Source organism: Choristoneura fumiferana, chromosome 15, assembly GCF_025370935.1.
Source record: "Choristoneura fumiferana chromosome 15, NRCan_CFum_1, whole genome shotgun sequence".
In the NCBI taxonomy this organism is placed as follows: domain Eukaryota; kingdom Metazoa; phylum Arthropoda; class Insecta; order Lepidoptera; family Tortricidae; genus Choristoneura; species Choristoneura fumiferana.
Genome location: NC_133486.1, coordinates 13,425,587 through 13,447,932, shown reverse-complemented (window position 1 = coordinate 13,447,932; position 22,346 = coordinate 13,425,587). Strand labels below are relative to the sequence as shown.

The 22,346-nt window shown below is 37.0% G+C and overlaps 1 protein-coding gene across 1 annotated transcript in view; it reads right to left on the bottom strand.

The window, feature by feature from the left end:
- pod1 (coronin) overlaps positions 1–16,822 on the bottom strand; it is a 34,744-nt gene extending 17,922 nt beyond the window's left edge. Inside the window, 13 exon segments of the mRNA XM_074098643.1 lie at positions 1,885–1,988; positions 2,951–3,049; positions 3,542–3,662; positions 4,768–4,875; positions 6,497–6,605; positions 7,792–8,280; positions 10,974–11,114; positions 12,141–12,268; positions 12,955–13,176; positions 13,429–13,632; positions 14,084–14,270; positions 15,891–16,264; positions 16,736–16,822. Of these exon segments, the coding sequence (XP_073954744.1) occupies positions 1,885–1,988; positions 2,951–3,049; positions 3,542–3,662; positions 4,768–4,875; positions 6,497–6,605; positions 7,792–8,280; positions 10,974–11,114; positions 12,141–12,268; positions 12,955–13,176; positions 13,429–13,632; positions 14,084–14,270; positions 15,891–16,199 (2,221 nt within the window). The 5' untranslated portion in view covers positions 16,200–16,264; positions 16,736–16,822.
- Positions 16,823–22,346: the final 5,524 nt, after the last annotated feature.

Here is a 22,346-nt window from a genome sequence, read left to right as displayed (position 1 = left end):
GGTAAGTTTGTATCAAGAGTGGGCCAAATTTTGTGCCGCTGAGTATATATTATTGCATTGTCACAAAAATCAGAATGAGTAATCAAAACAATGTTTTAACAAGAAATTGAACCGACTACAAAAACCATGAAAATAATTTTCTACCAGTTTGAAGCCAGTGCCTCAGCACGAGCCAGCACGTCGCGGTCTCCACTTCCGTAAATTTACGTGCTTCATCATTCTCATTTTATGTTTGATTGAAAAAAAAACGCGTCCAATATTTTGAAATAATCTAACGGAAGGACTAACTATACTGTATTTCGATCCAATTTAAGTGTAAACAAAGACGCCATTTATCCGACCACAGACATTCAATGATGTGAAAACCTAGAACCTATTGCAAAATAATTAATATGTTCAGTAAATCGATTTATTAATTGAATAGATCTATTATTAATTGAATAGATTTATTAATTGAATAATTGAATTTATAATTTATTAATTGAATAGATCAAAGTATTTTTGTCTATTTTACTATTTACAATACTTGATTTTATTCCAAAGACTGTTTATTCAATTTTAAAAGCAGTAACTATTTTTTTAATTTTAAGGAAAGTAAATAAAAATCAAAAATCAGTAAATGCTTCAAGACCTAAGCTCTGCAAGCCTTCGAGTTGGTCTGAAAATGAACCGGTCAAAAACTCAGGTAATGACCAACAGCACGAAACGTAAGGTAGAGGTAGACGGGCAGTTGTTACAATATGTCGACGAGTATCCCTATTTAGGCCAATTAGTCTCTTTCAGCCACAGACAAGATAAGGAAGTCGAAAGACGGATCCAAAACGCCTGGAAGAGCTATTGGTCTATGAAAGAACACATGAAGGGTGATCTTCCGCTAGCCTTAAAGCGGAGGCTCGTCGACATGTGTATACTGCCTGTCCTAACTTACGGTGCTCAAACATGGTCACTTACTGAGTTACAGAAGACTAAATTGAAGGTTTGCCAGAGAGCAATGGAGCGCAGTATGTTGGGAGTGAAACGGGTTGACCGGATCCGGAACACTATATTGCGCTCCAAAACACGCATTGCTGATGTGGGTGTCAAGACTGCCAGGCTGAAATGGGACTGGGCAGGCCACGTCAGCCGTATGGAACCCAATAGGTGGGCTAAAATAGCCACAGACTGGATACCACAAAATGGACTTCGGCGGCGTGGCAGACCCAGGCGTCGATGGCGGGACGATCTGGACGCCTTTCTTCGCAGCTGGTCAGAGATCGCCCAAGAAAGGGTAGAGTGGAGGACATGGGGGAGGCCTTTGCCCAGCAGTGGGACACATCTACAGGCTTCTAAATAATAATAAATAATAATAATAATAAATAAAAATCGCTTATTCATCCGCGCATTAATCGATTTTTAAAATGTCAAATTTTCCATCATCTCTACGCTAGTCTATGCTACTACAAGAAATAACGTCAGATTTCGACGAAGATTTTTCAAATTAAAAATAAATATTGAAATCAAGTGAATTTTGGTGAAAAAGTGATTAGAACTCTATTTAAAAGACACGAATTATAGATAAATGTATTATTGATTCGATCCAGTGAGTGTTTATATAAGAATTTTGATAAAATCGCTTTGTTTACACTAATAAATTGGATAGGCATAATGTATAACCCCCTGTTTCACCATCCAATCATTAAATTTATTTGACGGATAAAAGTGATGCCGTCTCTGTTTGTTTTGTTCGAATAGACGGAGACGGCATCACATTAATCCGTCAATTACAATTAATCAATGGGTGGTGAAACAGAACATAATATAATATTTTATTTTACCTTGTAAACTACCCTATTCCATGTCGAGAGTTAACTGCACTCGTCATGGGAATAAAAGGTCCTTACTCACCAAAGACAGTGGACGTCCTCTTAGTGGTGACGTTTGGCACGGACGCGCGCTTGTCTTTGTCTTCACGGTCTGGGCTCTTGCGAGACTTCAGCGAATCACGGCGTCTGAATAAAACAAGGCGTTTCAAATAAACTGAAAATTTTCTGCAGTAACGACTGGTAAGACAGGTAGAGAAGAGTATGGCGAGATGATGGAAAAAGGCATGTAGGTGATTAATTTAATTTATTGATATTAAATATATTCTACCTTTATGTAAGGAGTGCTAGCTAACCAGGCGGGAAGCTAGCTTATGTTTTAGTGGAAGTTAGTTAAGGAGTAAGTGCATGTAAGTTTATATTTACTTTATAAGTACATATTGTATACATACATTTGTTTAAATTTTAGAATTTTTAAAATGATGCCTTTTTCGAGGGACACAACTCGCTTGACAAACTCTAAAAGCAAAACATACAAAAGGGTCAATCAACTTTTTAGTGTTGCCGTTCTGTCCCGTAACTCAAGAGACATCAGTTACCAAAATATTTGCAATTTATACTATTAGCACACTTAGGAGATGAACCATGAAGGAATTGCCTTAAAACTGTCACAACTCCAAAACTTAGTGGATTTGTACCCCATAAAATCATACTTTTAATAGGTGACTATTCTAATTTCATATTCTTTTCTTACATTTCGGCCTTTTGACAATTTCTATTGCTTTTGTATGTTTATGTATTGTATGTATGTATTTAAATATATCTTTTGTACTTATTTTGATATTAATGTTTTTATTTTTGTTTGTTCTTGTTTTTTGTTTCTGTGTCTGCCACCTACTTTTGACATAATCATAAGATCAATGTACCCAAATGGTCGTCTGGAAGAGATCGCTCTTAAGCGATAAGATCGCCTATTGTCTACCCTGAATTTATGTGTATATATAAACATTTATTGTACAGATTTATGGTGAGCAATAAAGCATATTTGTATTGTATTGTGTGACTCAGGAGACGTTACCATGGCAACGAGCTACACGAAAAAGTTTATTGACCCAACTAAACTAATTAGGCTCTCTGAACGCATAAGTTACCTTAGTGGAGCAGGTGACGGCGGCGTGTCAGACTCGACGGCCACACTGACTGAGCGCGACTCGTACGCGCGCCGCCGCTCCGCTATAGACTGGTTCCCGCTACACAACACGCCACAGTTACAAAACAAACGGGTGCCATAACCAATACATGGACATCTTACGTACACAGACACAATAGCGTCAATACATTTAAAGCTTTTATCTCAAACTAGCCGTTACCCGCGACTTTGTCCGCGCAAAATTCGTTTATCGCTATACCGCGGGAACTATGCAATTTTCCGGGATAAATACTATCCTATGTCCTTCTCCGGGATTCAAACTATCTGTATACCGGATTTGTACAAAATTTCTGCAAAAGAACGTTCTCTGCAAAGATCGGCTGTGTCAGCCATGTAAGGGCTAAACATCCCAGCCCATAAATGCAATACGCAAACTCAAATCACTGTAGCCGAAAACGGCTTGATATTATTATTATTATACCGAATTTAATCTGAATCGGTTCAGCGGTTTAGACGTGATGAAATAACTAACAAACAAACGAACCGACTTGCAAACTTTCGCATTTGTAATATTAGTGGGCTATCAACTTACTCTGTGGTTTCGAAGAGCTTCCTCCGCTCCGCAGTGCTGGGCGTCTTGGGCCTGTAGCCAGAATCCGAGGAGTTCACCTCTTCCTCCAGGCTGGTATCAGATTTGCCGTTTGTGTATTCCTCTGTGAACGCATACACATTTATTTTATAAAACTTACCCATTTGTTTTGAGAGGGAGAGAGAGAGAGAGAGAGAAACATTTATTTACGCATATTCGATACACATAAAAATACATTAGATGGAGAGAAAAAAACAAGGTTTTGTTCGAATAGACGGAGGCGGCATCATATTTATCCGTCAAATAAAATTAATCAATGGATGGTGAAACAGCCCCTTAGTATGAAATACACAACCATCTATAGCCGAGTTTAGACTTGCAAGAAAAATCGTGCAAGTTGCATTACATTGCGAGGCCGTAAAGCCAACGAGTTTGTAGTGGTCAATCGAGCGCCGCAATGTATGTACCTAATGCAACTTGCACGATTTTTGAAGCAAATTAACTAAACTCGGCTTATGAGACGCAACACTAACTGTCGAGAGAAGACGTAATCCTCAGTTATATCATAATATTCAAATTACATGAATGTAGTCAAAGTGTTGGGCCCAATAATCGTTTTTTTTTTGTGCTGTAATTCTGTTATAATAATGTCTTAAAATTAGGTCACAACGAAAGACCTATCACTAAATGCGGACCAAGTAAAGTCTTTGTATGCTAACTCTGTTATAGAGAATTGTATATGAAACCAAACTTTACAACGCAAATACGTCATATTAAGCGATTGGTCATTGTAGGCGGAGTCATAATAAACGGATTCTACTGTAACACTTCATTGAAGCGAATTTTACGGTACAAAAATTTATAAATGTTTTCTCCCAGAAATAAAAAAAAATCGAGATAGATAATTTTTACTTTTGGTCGTTCTAACCACTTTATTACGTCTAAAATCTAGTAGCATGGTGAACGGTTGTGTTGCTCTGAAGATGAGCTCTGGTTGAGTTCAAAACGCGTCAGTGTAGTATGGTGGTGGTGATAGGTGGGTTTGTGTGATTTGTGTGTGTTTTTACAGTGTGGTGGTGAAGGAACTGCATGCACACACGTTTCTTGCATAAGCGTAGCTATCATAAGGTCGCGGGTGAGCAAAGTAATTGTTTCAGTTCACTTACGTCCTCTCTCAACCTTCAGGTATCTTTTGACTCATATTTGATGAATGATTATTTGTTTGTTACCTTTAGGAGCGATCTCGACGTCGCTGGTAGGGGATAAGGATTTGTCCTTCTCTTCATCTTTGGGCTCGCCAGTTGGCGTCGTAGCTTGAGCGGACAGCGGCGAAGAGGCTGCGAAGTTAAGGACCATTTACATCCGCCGCATTTAGGACGTCCACTGTTGGACATAGGCCGTCCATAGACCTTTAGTAGCTTCGGTTTAAAGCGGCCTGCATCCACCGTGAACCCGCGGCTTATAACCCTTTTCCAGGCTCCGCTAATCGAAATACGTTACTACAAAATGAATAATACGACGACCAGATGGCCTAGTGGTTAGAGAACCTGACTACGAAGCTTGAGGTCCCGGATTCGATTCCCGTGTCGGGACAGATATTTGTATGAAAATACGAATGTTTGTTCTCGGGTCTTGGGTGTTTACTATGTATTTAAGTATGTATCTATCTATATAATTATATTTATCCGTTGCTTAGTACCCATAACACAAGCTTTGCTAAGCTTACTTTGGGACTAGGTCAATTGGTGTGAATTGCGCCGTGATATTTATTTATTTATTTAATAATAGTTTTATATTGTTTACCTTTGGTGCTCGTATTTTAACTTAATAACGAATAATATTTTAACGACGTTAATTGATTTTGCACCATATTCTAAATTGAGCAAGGTCGAGTACTTGTGTACATTTATGTGGTTGATAATGCACTATGTCTGGAAAAGGGTTTAACTAGGTCATCCGTTCATATCGTTGGTGGACGTCTACGTCTTACACTGCACTTGTCGATTCGCAGTCTCCATTCGAAAACTTTTCGGCCCCAACGGCCATCTACAGTACATAATAGTACTTTGAAATTGGCTATTTGAAATCACTAACCAATATTTCCAAATCGCTACACCCTTGGCAGACTGTTTGTGGTCAGCAAATGAGGATCAGTAGTGAACCTTCATGGCGATTTGGGAATTAAAATAGTGTAGTGACTTCTCCTAGCCTTCCACGCCGCAGAACTGGAGTGCGTAGTTGGCAAGTTGATTACCCTCTCACATTAGTCTTTTAGTAGAACTTTATAATTTGACTAGCTGTTGCCCGCGACTCCGTCCCAAGGCTCGGATACCGATTAAGTTTCCAAACCGTTATCATGTACTTGGCGCAAAACCTTTTCATTTTGGTTTCGTTCGCGCAACCGTTATTTTGAAACCGGTTTTTGAGAGAACATTTCCATAAAGTTCTTGTCGGATTAACCGGTTTAGAAGAATAAAAACCGGTTTATTATCTCCGCCCGCCGCCGGCCGGCCAGCTGTCACTCGTCGATTAAACCGGTTTATTTATGTTATAGTTAAGTTCTTAAAAACGTTCGCATTCTTATGAAAGTTCGGAGTTAAACCGAAATAAACCGGTATTTACCGCCATTTTATAAACCGGTTCCGAGCCTTGCTCCGTCCGCGTAGAATTAATTTATCGCTATACCGTGTTCCCACACTGCAGTTTCCGGGATAAAAACTGTGAGTAAATTTTGTTGAATTTGTGTGTCTTTGTGAATGTGAATAAATGTCTTCTTTCTTTCTTTCTTCCTATGTCCTTCCTCGGGACTCAAACTCTCTGTATACCGAATTTCATCTAAATTTCTTTAGCAGTTTAGACGTGATGAGGTAACAAACAGACTTACAACCTTTCGCATTTATAATATTAGCGGGATGATCTTGATTTTTTTTGTGAATACAGTCCTCATGTTATTCGTACCTGAATCTGATTTGGGCACGCCGGGGACCACGGGCACTGAGAACACCTTGTCGAAGGAGAACTCCTCGCTGCCTGATGACGCGGAGAACGGCTTCGGGCCCAGACGAGGCTAAAAAGACGATGCTATTAGAGGCCACTCTCCATCACCTTTTTCTTAATAAAAAACACAAAATAACAATAGTAATATTTTACATAATAGTAATACTTCTCAAGTGAATAAATAGATTTGTATTTTTTTTTATGTCTCTTGGGATTGGATGAGATATAAGAAAAAGGTGAACTACAATGAACTACAAACAATTACTTTGCTTACCCGCGACTCACGCGCTTTGGTCGCGCTCGCGGGTGAGCAAATTGTTTGTAGTTCACCTTTTTCTTATTTGTCATCCTGTCCCGTTGTCCAAGAGACAACAGTGACAGTTTCTTAAAAACTGTTATAACTGCTATTTATGTGCTTAGGAGATAATCCATAAATTAATGGGTTTATTTATAACTACGACAAAAACACACGTTTTACGAATTTTTACCATAGAAAACATATGGATGACGACCAAAATGTTGCACACTTCAACACAGGTACATACTTACAATTACTATTATTTTTTTCCATTGTGACACGAAAATTATCCATATAAATGTATGATTAATTTTCGTGTCATAATGGAAAAAAATAATAGTAATTCTAACTACCTGCGTTAAGGTGTGCAACTTTTTGGTCTTCACCCATATATAAAATTATGGTTTTAAAGAGTTGTCCAAGGGACGTAACCGTAACAAAAAGGTAGAATAAAAAGTTGACCCGATAATACAGGTCCTCAGGGGTGGTCCCACAATATCTTTATCTTGGGGTGGAGGATTTACTCGACCAACTCAACGTGAGTCAACTCATGACCACGGCCGCTGCGATGTGGTCGAAACGTAATTTTAACAATAAATATAGTATTCAAGTCCTAGAATACACTGGCTATCATATTATCTGTCAGAAAGTCGTCACTAGGCAAAGGGACTCGCTGTGTTGAAATAAATATATTTAAAAAAAAACACACGAATTGATTTAAAGTCGGTTAAAAATTAGGAACCCCTGGACTAACAAAAAACATTGTAGGTACGCTAAATAAAAGCCTGTATTTGTTTTTACATGAAAGCACTTTTGGGATACAATAAAAATAAAAAAAGCTAAAAAAAATCGCTTCCACAAACACGGAGCCTCTTTATGCAAAAAAAATTTCAGGGCGACATTTTGTCATTACAAAAAACTGCTACAAACCAAGGATGCTTATAAGAAAAAGCAATACCTTATAACCAGATATCGGTACCGCAGTAGTTCTGGGTCGAGGCTTTGGTGCCTCATGGTCATCCCCGGATCCTGGCTCGGATATAGAAGACCTAGGCAATGGCTTAGGGGCCTGCACAGGGACTCCATTAATATAGCTGTTGCTACGAGACAACGTAAGCTCAGCCGAGTCGTTACTTTCAGCCTTTTCCAGAACTTTCTCCCTCTCGTCTTCACACTTGTCAATTTCATCGGCATCATGCCCGTTTTTATGGAACCCGTTGGTCTCTTTCTGGTAATCGGGCTTCTCTTTCTTCCCTTCCATGCCTTTGATCAAGTCTTTGACGTTGACGAAGTCGATGCGGTCTTCTTCTTTTGGCTCGATCGGCTGCGGTTTGGGTTTGACGTCTTCTATGGTCACCGGTGTTACTGCTTTTTTTGCTTCGGCTTTCTTCGGCGGAGGCATGGCGAGGATGGACTTGACCATTTCTTCTAGATTTCCGCGATGAACCTACAAATATATGTAAATGAGAATGTACATTATAAAACTTTTAAGACTTACTTTAATAGATTTAAAGAATATCATTCCCATGTAGTCGCCCTGTAATTAAGTAAGAGTAACATAATTTTGAAAACCAAACCCACAACATAACTAATGATAACAAGTTCAAAAAATAGAGCAAAAATCAATAGAAGCGTTAAAATAAAAGGAAAACAAATTACTTACGCATTCAAAACTAACCCATCTAAACTACTAAATACCACACAAAAACACAAGTAAAAAACAATCCGACATTAATAATCAACAAGACACATCACAACACCAATAAATTTAATAATAATAAACAATAACAACATTGTGTAGAATGTTAAAAAATAAACTATAAAATAAAAACCGCACACTTTAAACACCACTTAAATAACATGCGCAAAATTAATATACCTAGTGCCATCCACGAAGACGCGAGATTTTGTCAAAATTAGAGATGGAAAAAAAACCGGCCAAGAGCGTGTCGGACACGCCCGAAGTAGGGTTCCGTAGCCATTACCAAAAAAAAATGTAATATTTTTCTAAGGATTTCGTATTTTGTACGGAATATTGTAAGTTAAGGTATATTTTATACCTTAGGCTGCTATTTACTCTTAACCTACTAATAATTCTCAAGAAAACTTAACCGTTATAGTTTTCCTTGTAAGTTTGATATACTTACTTACTACCATCCTGAATTTTTTCAAATTTTTCCACCCACCGGTTTAGATTTTAGAGGGGGGGACGCTCGATTTTAATGAATATTTGCACTTTAAAGTTGAATATTTTTCAAAAGAATCACTGAATCGAAAAATCGTTTTAGCAACCCCCTAATGGTTTTAAAACACCTATCCAACGATACCCCACACTGCAAGGTTGGATAAGAAAAAAAAACACCCCACTTTTTGACTATGGGAGGTGTACTCTAAAAAAATTGTTTTTTAATTTTTTTATTGTACCATTTTGTCGGCATAGTTTACATATATACCTATTCGTACAAAATAACAGCTTTCTAGCTTTGATAGTCCCTGAGCAAAGCCGCGGACGGACAGACTAACAGACAGACAGACAGACATGGCGAAACTATAAGGGTTCCGTTTTTGCCATTTTGACTACGGAACCCTAAAAATTAAATGAAAATGAAATGAAAAATGTTTATTGCACAGCTGACGGATATACTTACATTCTAACCCCCAAACTAGGTAATGACATTGTAATAAGAACCACGGCACGTGTCATCGTGAATGACTCTACCTATATAACTCTACATTTTAGCCTTCTAAGCAAAAAAATACGTAAGTAACCGGGATCTTAAAATAAATAAAAATAAAATGTTTTGTTCATCAGTTCATCACAAATGCCAACACAGGATTATTTAAACGCCACCACTTAGAAGGAAAGTATTCAAAATTCTGAAAGTAGGAAAATTGTCATTTCATTATGTTTAAAAACAAACTAAACTGCATTCAAACATATTTTAAAAATACACTAGGCAATTTTGTATCGTTTTCAAAATAAAGGAACATTTTATTTGAGTAAATTTTCTATCTTCAGCATTGTGATTGAGAGTAACTTTCCCTCCAGATGATTTAAAAAATTACTACTCTATATAGTTCAAAACCAATAGCTAAGTGAAACATATTATCCCATCGCAAGTGTTTTTTTTTGCAGCTATCAGGACCAAAAATAAACCTTTAACCATTTTGTCGCCCAGTGTGTCCCTTTCGCACTGGGTCAATTGGAAAAGAACAAACTGAGCGCTAAATGGAATAATATTTCGCATGCAAGATGTTTTGCATGCGTTTTCGGAAAAAAAAACAACAGAACTGTCGGGTTTGCAAATTCTTGGACAAAGTTAAATTTTAAGTTAGAAACTTAGGGGCTGTCTCACCATCCATTGATTAGTGTTAACTGACGGTTAAATGTGATGCCGTCTCCGTCTAATCGAACAAAACAAATAGAGACGGCATCACATTTAACCGTCAGTTAACACTAATCAATGGATGGTGAAACAGCCCCTTAAACAATTAAAAATAGTCAGGATTTAAACGCTACGCCACTGGCCCTGAGCCTTATTGATTGCACATAAAGTAGGCAAATAGTATTAATTAATGAATTTCAATACCAAATCGCTAATGTACTTGCACTTCATTATACGACAGGATAGGATAGATGAAAATTAACAACAAAACAGTAAATGTATGACACGACTCTAGTAAAAAAAAAAAACATTACATTCTAGCCCTTCAAACCAGATTCATTTCTATGGGTAACTGACAGCGTCGTATATGAAATTTTAAGAAATTGCTTTAACCCTTAATAAGGTAGAGGCGATTTAATGACGTGTGCATTGAGTTGGATACTGAACCTTATTAAATATCATAATACGTCACAATTTCCATTTTAATTATTGAAAATACGACTAGCTTTAAAAATATCCTTTGTCAGGTATGTATTCGATAGCTGCTTTTGATTCTCTGGTAGTATGCTCCAATAAATGGGGCCTTATTAAGGGTTAAAACAAATAAATATGTAGTCGTTTCTATTAACAAATAAGGAACCCATAATTAGGTATTGCCATACGAAATCTATGGGAGAATCGTGTTTTACAGCTCATAATACGCTAGTTAGCTGTTATGATGCCTATTGGGCCTACACGGGTTTGGTACACATACCTGGGTGCAGTTGTTAGCGTCCGGATGCAGGGAGATGTTAGGCACAGGGTGATCCTGGTTGTCGAACCACATCGGCGCGCTCAGATAGGTCACCGACCCCGCCGTGTCCGGGTACAGATCGGCGTGGTAATCGCGGTAACTCTACGGACAAACAGAACGGGATAAATGGTAAAATACTGCTAACACAAAATGGTAGATACCATGATAATGGTACTTAGTTTTAGTGCTAGTATTAGGGGCTGTTTCACCATCCATTGATTAGTGTTAACTGACGGTTAAATGTGATGCCGTCTCTATTTGTTTTGTTCGAATAGACGGAGACGGCATCACATTTAACCGTCAGTTAACACTAATCAATGGATGATGAAACCGCCCCTTAGTCTTATTACTTTATTACTGTAAGGTGGTGGTACTTATAGAGCCAAAATAAATCTCTTTCTTTCTTTTCTTTCTAAAATCACTTTAAAAAGTTAAGCCCCCGACGACATTGTCATTCCAAAGTTACCCTGAACCAATCTTAAATTCATACCTACTAATAAAGACAATCGCGAGTGCTGCCTTCTCAGCGAAAGTCGTCATGTTCCGGGGCCCCACGCGTCATGGACGGTGACTCAACGGGGTCACGCCGTTTTGCCACTTAATTAATTTGTAATATTTTGTTTTTTTATTAATTATATGTACTTATCCCACTAATCCCACTATCCCACTAATGCGAAAGTTTGTAAGTCTGTATGTTACTTCATCACGTCTAAACCGCTGAACCGATTTAGATGAAATTCGGTATACAGATAGTTTGAGTCCCGGGGAAGGACTTAGGATAGTAGTCGCGGGTAACGGCTAGTCTTTACTAAACCTTACTAATATTATAAACTAGCCTGTTACCCGCGACTCTGTCCGCGTAGAATTCGTTTATAGCTATCCCGCGGGAACTATGCAATTTTCCGGGATCAAACCATCCTATGTCCTTTTCCGGGACTCAAACTATCTGTATACTGAATTTCATCTAAATTGGTTCTGTGGATTAGACGTGATGAAGTAACAAACAGACTTACAAACTTTCGCGTTTATAATATTAGTGGGATAAGGATGGCAAATGAGCGGATTTGCAGTACAGCATTCCTAACTTTTATAGTATATTTATTTATGTAGTGGGTGAGTGTAGTTCACCTTTCTGGGCACTTGGTACATGATGGGCACGACGCTAGAGCCCGCCAATTGCAGCACCCGATTCACTTCGCCCTCCATCACTCGCAGCGCCCGCTTCGGCACCAAACACGCACCCTTCGTCTGTTCGCCTGTGTAATCAGAAAAAAAAAATTATACCAGCTGTAATGGCGAATCCTGTGCTGTGGCAAAACGTAAGACTATACACCGTATTTTTCTTGATTTCAGTTATCTTCGATAGATCACTGCCTGTTTATTAAATTTTAGATCAAATCAAAAGAAATCAACTTTTTTTTATAATAAATGGCTTCTGTCCAATTCTGCCAAAGAAACAAGGGAAATCGACATAACATATAAGAGACTTATACAATCTCACTTTTTCACATTATTTTGCTAAGTATGTGCGAATTAAAAACATATGTACTTACATTTACTTACAAGTATTACTACTTTGTACTTCTCTGTTTGTAGCCTATCTGTATATGCTTTTTGTACAAAAAAGAGTTTTACTACTATTATAGATAGTCACTCACGATGATGCGTGCCGTGGTTCTTATTACAATGTCATTAATGTTATGTATATACAATTTTGTCAAAATATTTTGGCACTAGGTATACCTCTTTCTAACAGTTTAGTAATGAACTTTTAAAAAATGTCATAAAAAGAACAATTACTGTGCATCTTAATTGTTCATTATCTATTAAACAAAAACAGTTAGGCCATTCATGCCTTGAAAAGATTGACTTTATTTGAACTATTGAATGTTCCCTAAATTTAATGGAAATCAAAAATAACATGTGTAATAATCAAACTCACCAGAATGCCTCAGCCCCTCGATCAAGAATGGCTCCCTGTCAGTAAGCTCCATATAAAGTATGGTGGTATCTCCCTTCCCGGCCAAGAATAGCATGTTGGTGTCGGGATCAAACAGCGGCATCAGGATACCAGTGGAACAGTCCAGCTCCAGGGTCTTCTGGGCCTGGGAGAGGTTCCTGACGTCACGGATCATAATCTGGCGGAGGCGAGCTGAATCGAAACCTAGAAAGAAATATGAAATTAATTCAATGATGACACAAAAAAAACAACTTCTGATTTAGATTTTTTAAGGACATAGGTCATTGCAAAATTTCTAACCCCTGATGCCGTCTCCGTCTATTCGAACAAAACAAACAGAAACGGCATCACATTTATCCGTTAAATAAATTTAATCAATAAATGGTGAAACAGGGGGTAAGTAAATGTAATAAAATAATAATCTGTTTTTTGTTTTAACTCATTTCAAGTGCTTACCAGTAGTCAATATCCTATCCTGGTCTCCAAGCCATACGACCCGGCTGTCCTTGATTCCGTGGTGACTGTTGGCGACGTCTAGGACAGCCGTGGAAGCCCGCGGGTCCACGATACGGACCTTCTTGTCTTTGCAGGAGGTTGCCAGCAGCCGGCCATCCTTCTTCCATGATGTGGATTGGATTACTTCCATGTGATCGCGGTTTACTTTGGGAAGGCAAGAGAATAGATAATGATATAACTCAATACAATACCAAAATCGAACTTCTCACTAATATTTTAAAAGCAAAAGTTGAAATATGAAAGTTCTGTGGATGTTATTCTTTCCCGCAAAACTTCTGAATGGATTTTAATGAAACTGCCATAATAATAACTCATACATCAGAATAACAAACAACTTGTCTGTCGCTCCTTCATGCTGAGATGGCAAAACGGTTTTGTATGAAATTTGATATGTAGACAGCTGGATCCGTGAAATAACATATAGGTAACCTTTTCATTGTGATATTCCCACAGTATCGATCGCGATAAAATCTTGTATGTGATTTTCGGGAATTCCCATGGGAATTAGATAAAATCCCGGAAATTTCATTCAGCTGCTGAATTTTATGGTTTACGCTGATAAAGGGTAGTATTAACATTAAAAAAAAACCCTTACCAAAGGCTTCCTTCTGCTTGGTCAAGTCCCATAAAGCTAGCTCATGGCCTGAAGCCACGTGTATCAGTCCGTCTGCCACAGGGTGGAACCCTACATTCTCTACCCGTCTCTGCTTCTGTGATAAGGTGCATTCCGGGTTGGAGAGGGACTCTTTGAGACCTTCTTGAGGAATATGCCATACTTTTACCTGGAACAACAGATTCTTATGTTACGAGGTAAACAGTTTCAAAAAGTGACATGTAAAAGAGCTCTTTGTGGCCTATTTTTTTTTTGTTTCTATTTTAATTTTGAAATGAGTAAATCCAGCGATGGTAAGAGAAACACAGAACAAGAGAGATTATTAAATAAGTGTTGTAAAAAGTGTTTTACCATTTTGTGACCATTCTCATTTTTTGTTCCTCTTATTTATCAGAATAAAAATAAGGCTAATTGTTTCATTGAATTTGGCCTTTGAAATAAAGGAATTTCTTGGTTGACCATTACAAATAAATAAATAAATAAATATCATGGGACAATTCACACCAATTGACCTAGTCCCAAAGTAAGCTTAGCAAAGCTTGTGTTATGGGTACTAAGCAACGGATAAATATAATTATATAGATAGATACATACTTAAATACATATTAAACACCCAAGACCCGAGAACAAACATTCGTATTTTTCATACAAATATCTGCCCCGACACGGGAATCGAACCCGGGACCTCAAGCTTCGTAGTCAGGTTCTTTAACCACTAGGCCATCTGGTCGTCAAATTACAAAGAAACATTAAGAGATTTTATTGTCAATCAATCTAGCCTACACTGTTGCAGTCTTTCAAACCAATAAAAAAACATTTAGGGTCTATTTTGGTACATAAATCTGCACTATTTGAATAAAGAAATAAAATCATAATTTTCTAGTTGAAATTGCACCTATGTGCTTATTTTCCCAGTCTTCTATATTCAGGTTGTAAACTGGTCTGGTCACCACAAATTACTTGCATTTTATATAAACTGTGCAATTTCTTAAATAAATATCCATGTGCAATAAAATGACAGTGTTTCAATGCATTCTGGCTCCAACATATTTTAGACAAAAGATATTTGATTTGATTGAATCAGTCTTAATAGCATTTTTTGCACTCATGGTGAGTTATTTTGGAATATAGAAAAACTAGTTCATTCTCATGAAGATATAATTTTATCAATGGATAAGATTGACCTGACTTACATCTTATCAATGATACAACAGATTATATTTCGCTACAAAGTTAAAATAATCTCTTATCAGCCATATGTTACTGTTCTTTTTTAAACTATGAAATTAATATTTTTTTATGGGAAAAGTTTTAATACAATGATTCATACACAAATATCTATGGTAACTGCAACAACAAACCATTTACTTCAACCTGACACAAATTAAACTAGAAAAGATACACTTAGGTCAACATTGGTGGAATAGTACTGATGGAGTTTCCAAATATTTAATTGAATTGATTTTATGAATATAGCACTTAAACAACATCTATATACTTTTAAATGACAGACCTAAAAAAGAAAAACGAAATTCATATAGAACCACTTGCATTAGAGCATTAGAGACCAATTAGAGTTGAAAATTGGTACATATATTTAAGTTGATGATCTGAACACGGGGATGTGTAACATAAAAATATTAATTTTAAACATGGGGGCCATTTTCATGCGTAAAATTAGATTTTTTTATAATATGAAAATAAAAAGTTTCTAAGTCAGTTAAGAAAAAAGGGGATGAATTGACCATTCATTAACTTACATGTGTTTTGAATTAACTAAAATACTTACCAAAGAATCCTGTGATCCAGTCAATAGCAAGCCATCATGAAATGGCGAGAACTCCATATCAGTTATCGTGTCAGAGTGAGCATGCAACAGTGGCATAGTTTTGCTCTTCCTCCCACAATCGTCCAAAGGCAACACCGCCATACTCGACCCCACATGCTCCCAGTTAAACGCCATGAATGACGCCGAAGCACAAATATTGTTCCCATAAGTCTGATATGACCCGACACAAATGTCCCGAATACATGCCTCAGGTTTAGGCACGATTGGTGCTGCATTTTTATACTTAGAGGCCTTAAAACGCCAAGCCATTTTTCTCCACTTGTAAAGTCAGTCTTTTATTGGAATGTTCTAAGCCTCGGGAGAGGCGGCAATAGCTGCAAAAAAAAGTTCGATAAAATGTTGTAAATCACCTCAGCAGGCATGTACACATATTTCCATTAACTGCTCTTCACAAATAGACGGAAGTTTGATAAAGAAGCGACCGTTTTTATGTACTGATTTCTAAACTGTAACAGTACAGTAATGACTGCATTAGCGCATTTCTAATTAGGAGCACGAAAATAATTAACATAAAAAAACTAAGTAAATTTCATCACCTCGATAGTTATAAGAGTAAGTTTATTTTAACGAACAATGTGTTTTTGAGAAGTTTTCTGTCATTTTGAGAGATTTAGTTGAGGCGAAGACACGGAAAACTATTATAAACATCTTTGTTTTGAAATACTTGCCCGGCGGGGCGACCGGAAACGATCGAAGATCATAAAATCAACACATAAAAAGTCTCAAACTATCCTCACCACTCAGTAAACTATTGCTTCTTGAACTAATTATAACAACACACTTACCTTATTTAGTAAAAATTACTGAGTAATTCTATTTCCGCAAAATACTAGACACTCCCCCCTATACGTCGGCCATTTCAAGCGACATTAGTGTCGTATCGATCAATAATGAACCCTAAACAAAACGCTACTCGATTCGGACAATGTCAAAACAAAGAGTTGTCATGAGAATCGATTAAACTTTGAAATGAAAACCATCAAAGCTGTGTAAATAATTAATCTAAGCATAACAATTAAATGTTAAATGCTTGTTTCCTTGTTTTTGTTGATAAAGTTATTCTGAATAATAGAAGCACATTATTGAATATTATTGATATTATACTTCATGAACAAAATCATCGAATCGAAATCATCTTTTCGGTAGCGCAACTCTAATCGATTTGCGATTCATTCTACGCAAGCTACAGTCAAAAAATAAATTTTACATATTTCATCCGTAGCTATGTACACAGTTTCCAAAAAGAAAGATAGTTCATACTTAGTTAATATAATTTATTTGTTTTTTTTTTGGCATTTCTTTCTATTTAGATTTTAACTGAATAGATTATTTCTGTCAACTTTTTATACTAACTTTATCATCACTTTCTGTCAGTCAATTTGACTATTTTATTTAGATATATCAAAAATAAAACTAAAGCTCTCTGTTGTACTTTTATAAAAGTTTAAGTACTATCGAATAAACTGAATCGAGATCCACTTTAATGATTTCGTGACCAGGAGTGTTCATGACGAAGATGATGTTCATTATGTTCATTGAAAAGGTTCTACGGTCGGTCGGAATTAAATGTTTCGATTGTACAGTCGACTACAGAGATCGATACGGTTAAATTTATAACAATACCTAGGAATACATGACCTAAATGTAAAGTCAACAAAGTTGTGATATGTAACTAACTTCGGCTGTATAGATATTATTATCTTTTTAACCCACGACGCTAAAAGAGGAGTGTTATAACTTTATAAGTTTGACCGCTGTGTCTGTGGCACCGTAGCTCTTAAATGGACCGATTTGAATGCGGTTTTTTTTCATTTGAAAGCAGGTTTTCTAGCGATGGTTCTTATTAGTCCACTGTATCTACCTGCGCTATGAGAAAAAATAAAACAAGTATATTGTATCAAAGTGATTATTTTATTCATGTTTGCGAGTATTACAATAATTCCGTTTCTTTGGTGACTTAATTTAATCAATGATAATTATCAGGAAACATCAAGACAGGTATCAGATCCAATAATATAATAAACTGCTAGAATAAGTTTCTTTTCTTTGCCAGTTGCTTCAATAAACACTAGAATGTTAGTAACTAGGGAGTCTAATAGCGATCACAACAAAATTAAGCGTGACTGCTATGTAGCACCCTAATGGTACATTTACACGCTTGCCAAGCTTTGGCAAGCTCTCACCAGCACAAGCATGTAAACGGTCCGTTTGGATAGGCTTGCGTGAGCTTGCCAGCGCTTGCCGCCGATCCGGGCCGGTGTCGGTTTTCAACACAGATCCAAGGAACTTGCGGCAAGCGCTTGCGACGTGTTTACACGTCGGCACGTGTTAAGTGTCGCTCAGGAGATCATGCCGTACGGATGTACATATTAAATAAATTTTAGTGACCATTATGAATGGACTAACTACTATTGCACTAACGAAGAATTTTTATCCTTTTTTCTTTAAATAGAAATATGTCAAGCTCAACACAAGAGCCGAAGTAACTTCGAGACCCACGTCTGCCATGCTTGCCTGTCCGGAATACACTTACGCGGTTGCGAGCGTGTAAATAGCCTTCAAATGTTTATATAGGCTTGGAGTTGGTAGACGCTTGGCAAGTCTCGGCAAGCGTGTAAATGTATCATAACGGTAAACCAATCTCACAACTTTTAACATGTTAGCGTAAAAAACAATTATATTGCACACACATAATAGCAACAGGTACAACCTATAAATTACTCTATTGCTGGGAACGACTTTCTTTTATCAATCAAAGGTCACATATACATATTTATTCAACATCAATGAATTAACAACATTTTAAAGAAATTACATGTAGTGCAAAAAGAAGTTAATGTGATGACAAGTAAAAAATATAAAAAATCCCAAAAATAGACACCTAGAAACAAGCATGTTATTATAATAAATATGTCAGTAAAGCTAATTAGATAACAATTCACAAAAACACTATTTTGTAGCATAATTAATGTACATCTACATTTCTAAGATTTAAAATAACCACGGACTAAAACGCTATGCGGTAATGATCAGATGATCCTTTCCCTTTGACCGCCACGGTCGGCAAAACGCGACAGCTGAAAATCGTGCCATAAGCGCCATGTCGGCATTACGTGGCGTCTATGGAGCGATTTTCCGATTTTTTTTTTTGTCGTCTATGGCCGACCGTGGCGTTCAAAAGGTTAAGCAGCTGCCACACGGTAGTACCGACCGACATCGAATCTAAAATCACCTTGGTTGTGTTGGAGCTTCAACAGATCAGAGACACCAATCTATGTTACAATGTATAAATAAGCAAATTAATAAAAGGTTTTATTTATATCTAATCACTGATAACCGAGCCCTCCTATAAAATGACAAAATTCGTAATGACAACCTCGGATCGTGCTCTAACCAAGTTGACCTTTTTGTACAATAGAGTATAAACAAAAAACAAACAAATCTCTGTTGGAAATTGGTACGGGTAAAAACTTAAGAAAACGCTCCTCTTGCACACAGTAAAATAACGTTTCAATTTATTCAATTAGTAGAAGTATTCAGTTCATAGAAAAAATACTTGCTCCATCTCAATGGAGAAAAAGAAAGAAAGAAAGTAAAACATTTATGCGTGAAATTTACAAAGCAGAGAAAAAAGAAACACGGAAATCGAGACAAATTTTGTCACGGTGCGGTTTTCTCGACAGGTGAATCGCTAGATGGCGTTAGTATCGTGAGGTGAGGGCCGTTTGACGTTACAGCCTTACTGCGATTGGGTCGTTTAGTTATTCAACCAATTCATTGTGTACATACACTACCTACTATACACGCTTTCTTAAGTTTTTGCCATTTTTTTTTTTAGTTAATGACTTCTGTCCGATAGGTTTTTATTTACACTTCGCAGTCGGAACTACCAAGTAACAGCCAACTGTAAACTGATGCCGCGTTTTAAGTACATATCCATAAAAACATTATTATGGTTACAATATCCGCAAATATAAAAATGGCAATATTAATGGTTAAATATTCAAAAAACATCACATCAATTCCTAAGTAATCGTTTGAGAATACTATATTTAATAATAAATTAGTAACTAACGAGTTTCTGTGACAAGCATTGCGAGGTCCGTTTGACAACTTAGACATTTGCATCACGATTGTGATTGGTTAACTAAATGAGCCAATCGCAAGCAAGACTGAAACGTCAAACGGACCTCACGACACTAACGCCATCTAGCGATATTTCGCCTGTCAAGAAAGCCTCATTACCAATAATGCCATAAAAAAATAAATGTAGTGAGTAGTGACATTGCTTTTGAATATTCAGCCATTAAATGAAATAATAATGTTCAATTTACAAATATAACAATAACTGCTTGCAGTTTCATGTAACATAAATGTATAAAGCTTAGTGATCACTGTTTAAAGGCGCATTTAAAGTAAAAGTGTTATTAAAAATAAATCTATTAGAAAAAAAGTGCCCTGAAGAGGATTTTTCTTCCACAATTTTTTTTCTAATGATTCTTCTTGACATAATTATATATTAGGCTGCGTGTCTATCTGAGATGTGCGAGGAATAGTGTTTGTGATGAACTAATAGAAACACTTCATTTACCTATCCTCGCTCCGCTAAGCCATTTTCACAAGAACTTTCCTGAGCGAGAACAGGCAAACAAATCGTTTCTGTTAGTTCATGACAAATCTGTGAAAACGCCTTGGAAGTGGATGATAATCATAATTCCAATACATCAGGTGTAAAACTGTCACGTATATGCAGTTTTAAGAACACCTTTACTCCAAACGCGCCGAAAAGCACAAATACACTATCCAATCCCTGACAATCCTTGATCCAACTTAACATCTATACTGAGATCGGAACGATATGCAATGCAGCGAAATCAGGGTTCCGATCTACCTCGTAACAGTGAATACAGAAAAGTAAAACATCTTCAAACACACAAGTATTGCACGGCTTATACCAGGGGTTCCCAAACTTTTACAGTTCGCGGCGCAATGAGGGCTATCGCGTATGAATTCGCCACTAGAGGCGCTAGTGTAGCGTGAGGTCTCCCAAATGTCAAATCTCATAGTTTTTGGGTGAGCTACGCGGGTTTATTTATAATTAGAATAATTTTGTGAATATTTTGCAATATCTGAAATTAATTATGGCAAATAAGCGTTCCGGGGCAATGAATGTCTGTGTTTTGAGACAGTTTTGTCTTTCGGTAACCTTTGTCCTCCCTTTTTTCCGAACAAAACGGGGACTATGCAACACTGTGGCATGCTCGATATTTTTATGGTGTATTAAATATGATTTTAATCTAAACTTTGTTTTCACGCCCAAAAGACTTTGAAAGCCATACTTAAAAACCTCACGCAACAGTGCGCCATCTAGTGAGACAAAAAACGATAGCCCTCATTATAAGCTTAGTATTTTGTCACGGTGCCCTTGCAATAGGGAATATTACTGCAGGGAATATTACTGCATTTTTCTGCCGTCAGAGAGCAGCACTAGCACAAAACCGTAAACAGTTTTTTGAGTATCTTAAATGCCATAGTATCATATAATTTCAATTAAATTTATGGAAATATAGCTCTATCGTTACTATTGATGTAAATTATATTATTTTGTTACTAATAAATAAAGAGACAAAATATAAAGAGAACTCACGTTCTCATGGAGATTTGCGCTAGTGTCGCCCCCTGCGAGGAAGACTAGCTACTTGAAATAAGCAATGTTGATTTTCAGCAGATTGTCTAAGTTTCCGACGTAAAAGGCCCACGCGGCGCCCTTGGGCACGCTCCAGAGCGCCCTAGGGCGTCACGGCGCAGTTTGGGCTGCCTGGCTTATATACAGTCAAGGGAACTGAATGAAGTACCAGGGTAGAACCTTTTCATAGTCAATTTCGCTATCATTTATTTTGCAGATGTAGAATGTCAACATGACATTAATAGCACAAAAATATACCTCGTTGAGTTTCTTGCCGGATTCTTCTCAACAGAGGTTTTTCCGAACCGGTTTTAGATTTTTTTTGACATTCATAAGTGCTTGTTATAGCCTAAATTGAATAAAGATATTTTGACTTTTGACTTTGAAAGGTTCCACCCTAATGCAGTCGAGGTCAAAGACATTTTTAATTTACACTTTAGTATTTTGTCACTATATTCCTTCTGACAATTTTATACTTATAAAAGTTTAAAAAATAAGTGACAGCGACAAGGTACTAAAGCGTACATATCTTTGATCTCGACTGCGTTCAGTTTTCTCCACTGTATGTGTGCACGCCTTGCACGCATAAATATTGGAGAATTAGCTTATTACACATAGTACAGGGAATGGTAGTTTGGAATTAGATTTAAAACGTGTTATCAGCCTTCATAAAATTCACTTAGGGCTTGAGTAGTGTATTCAGCCTTTAA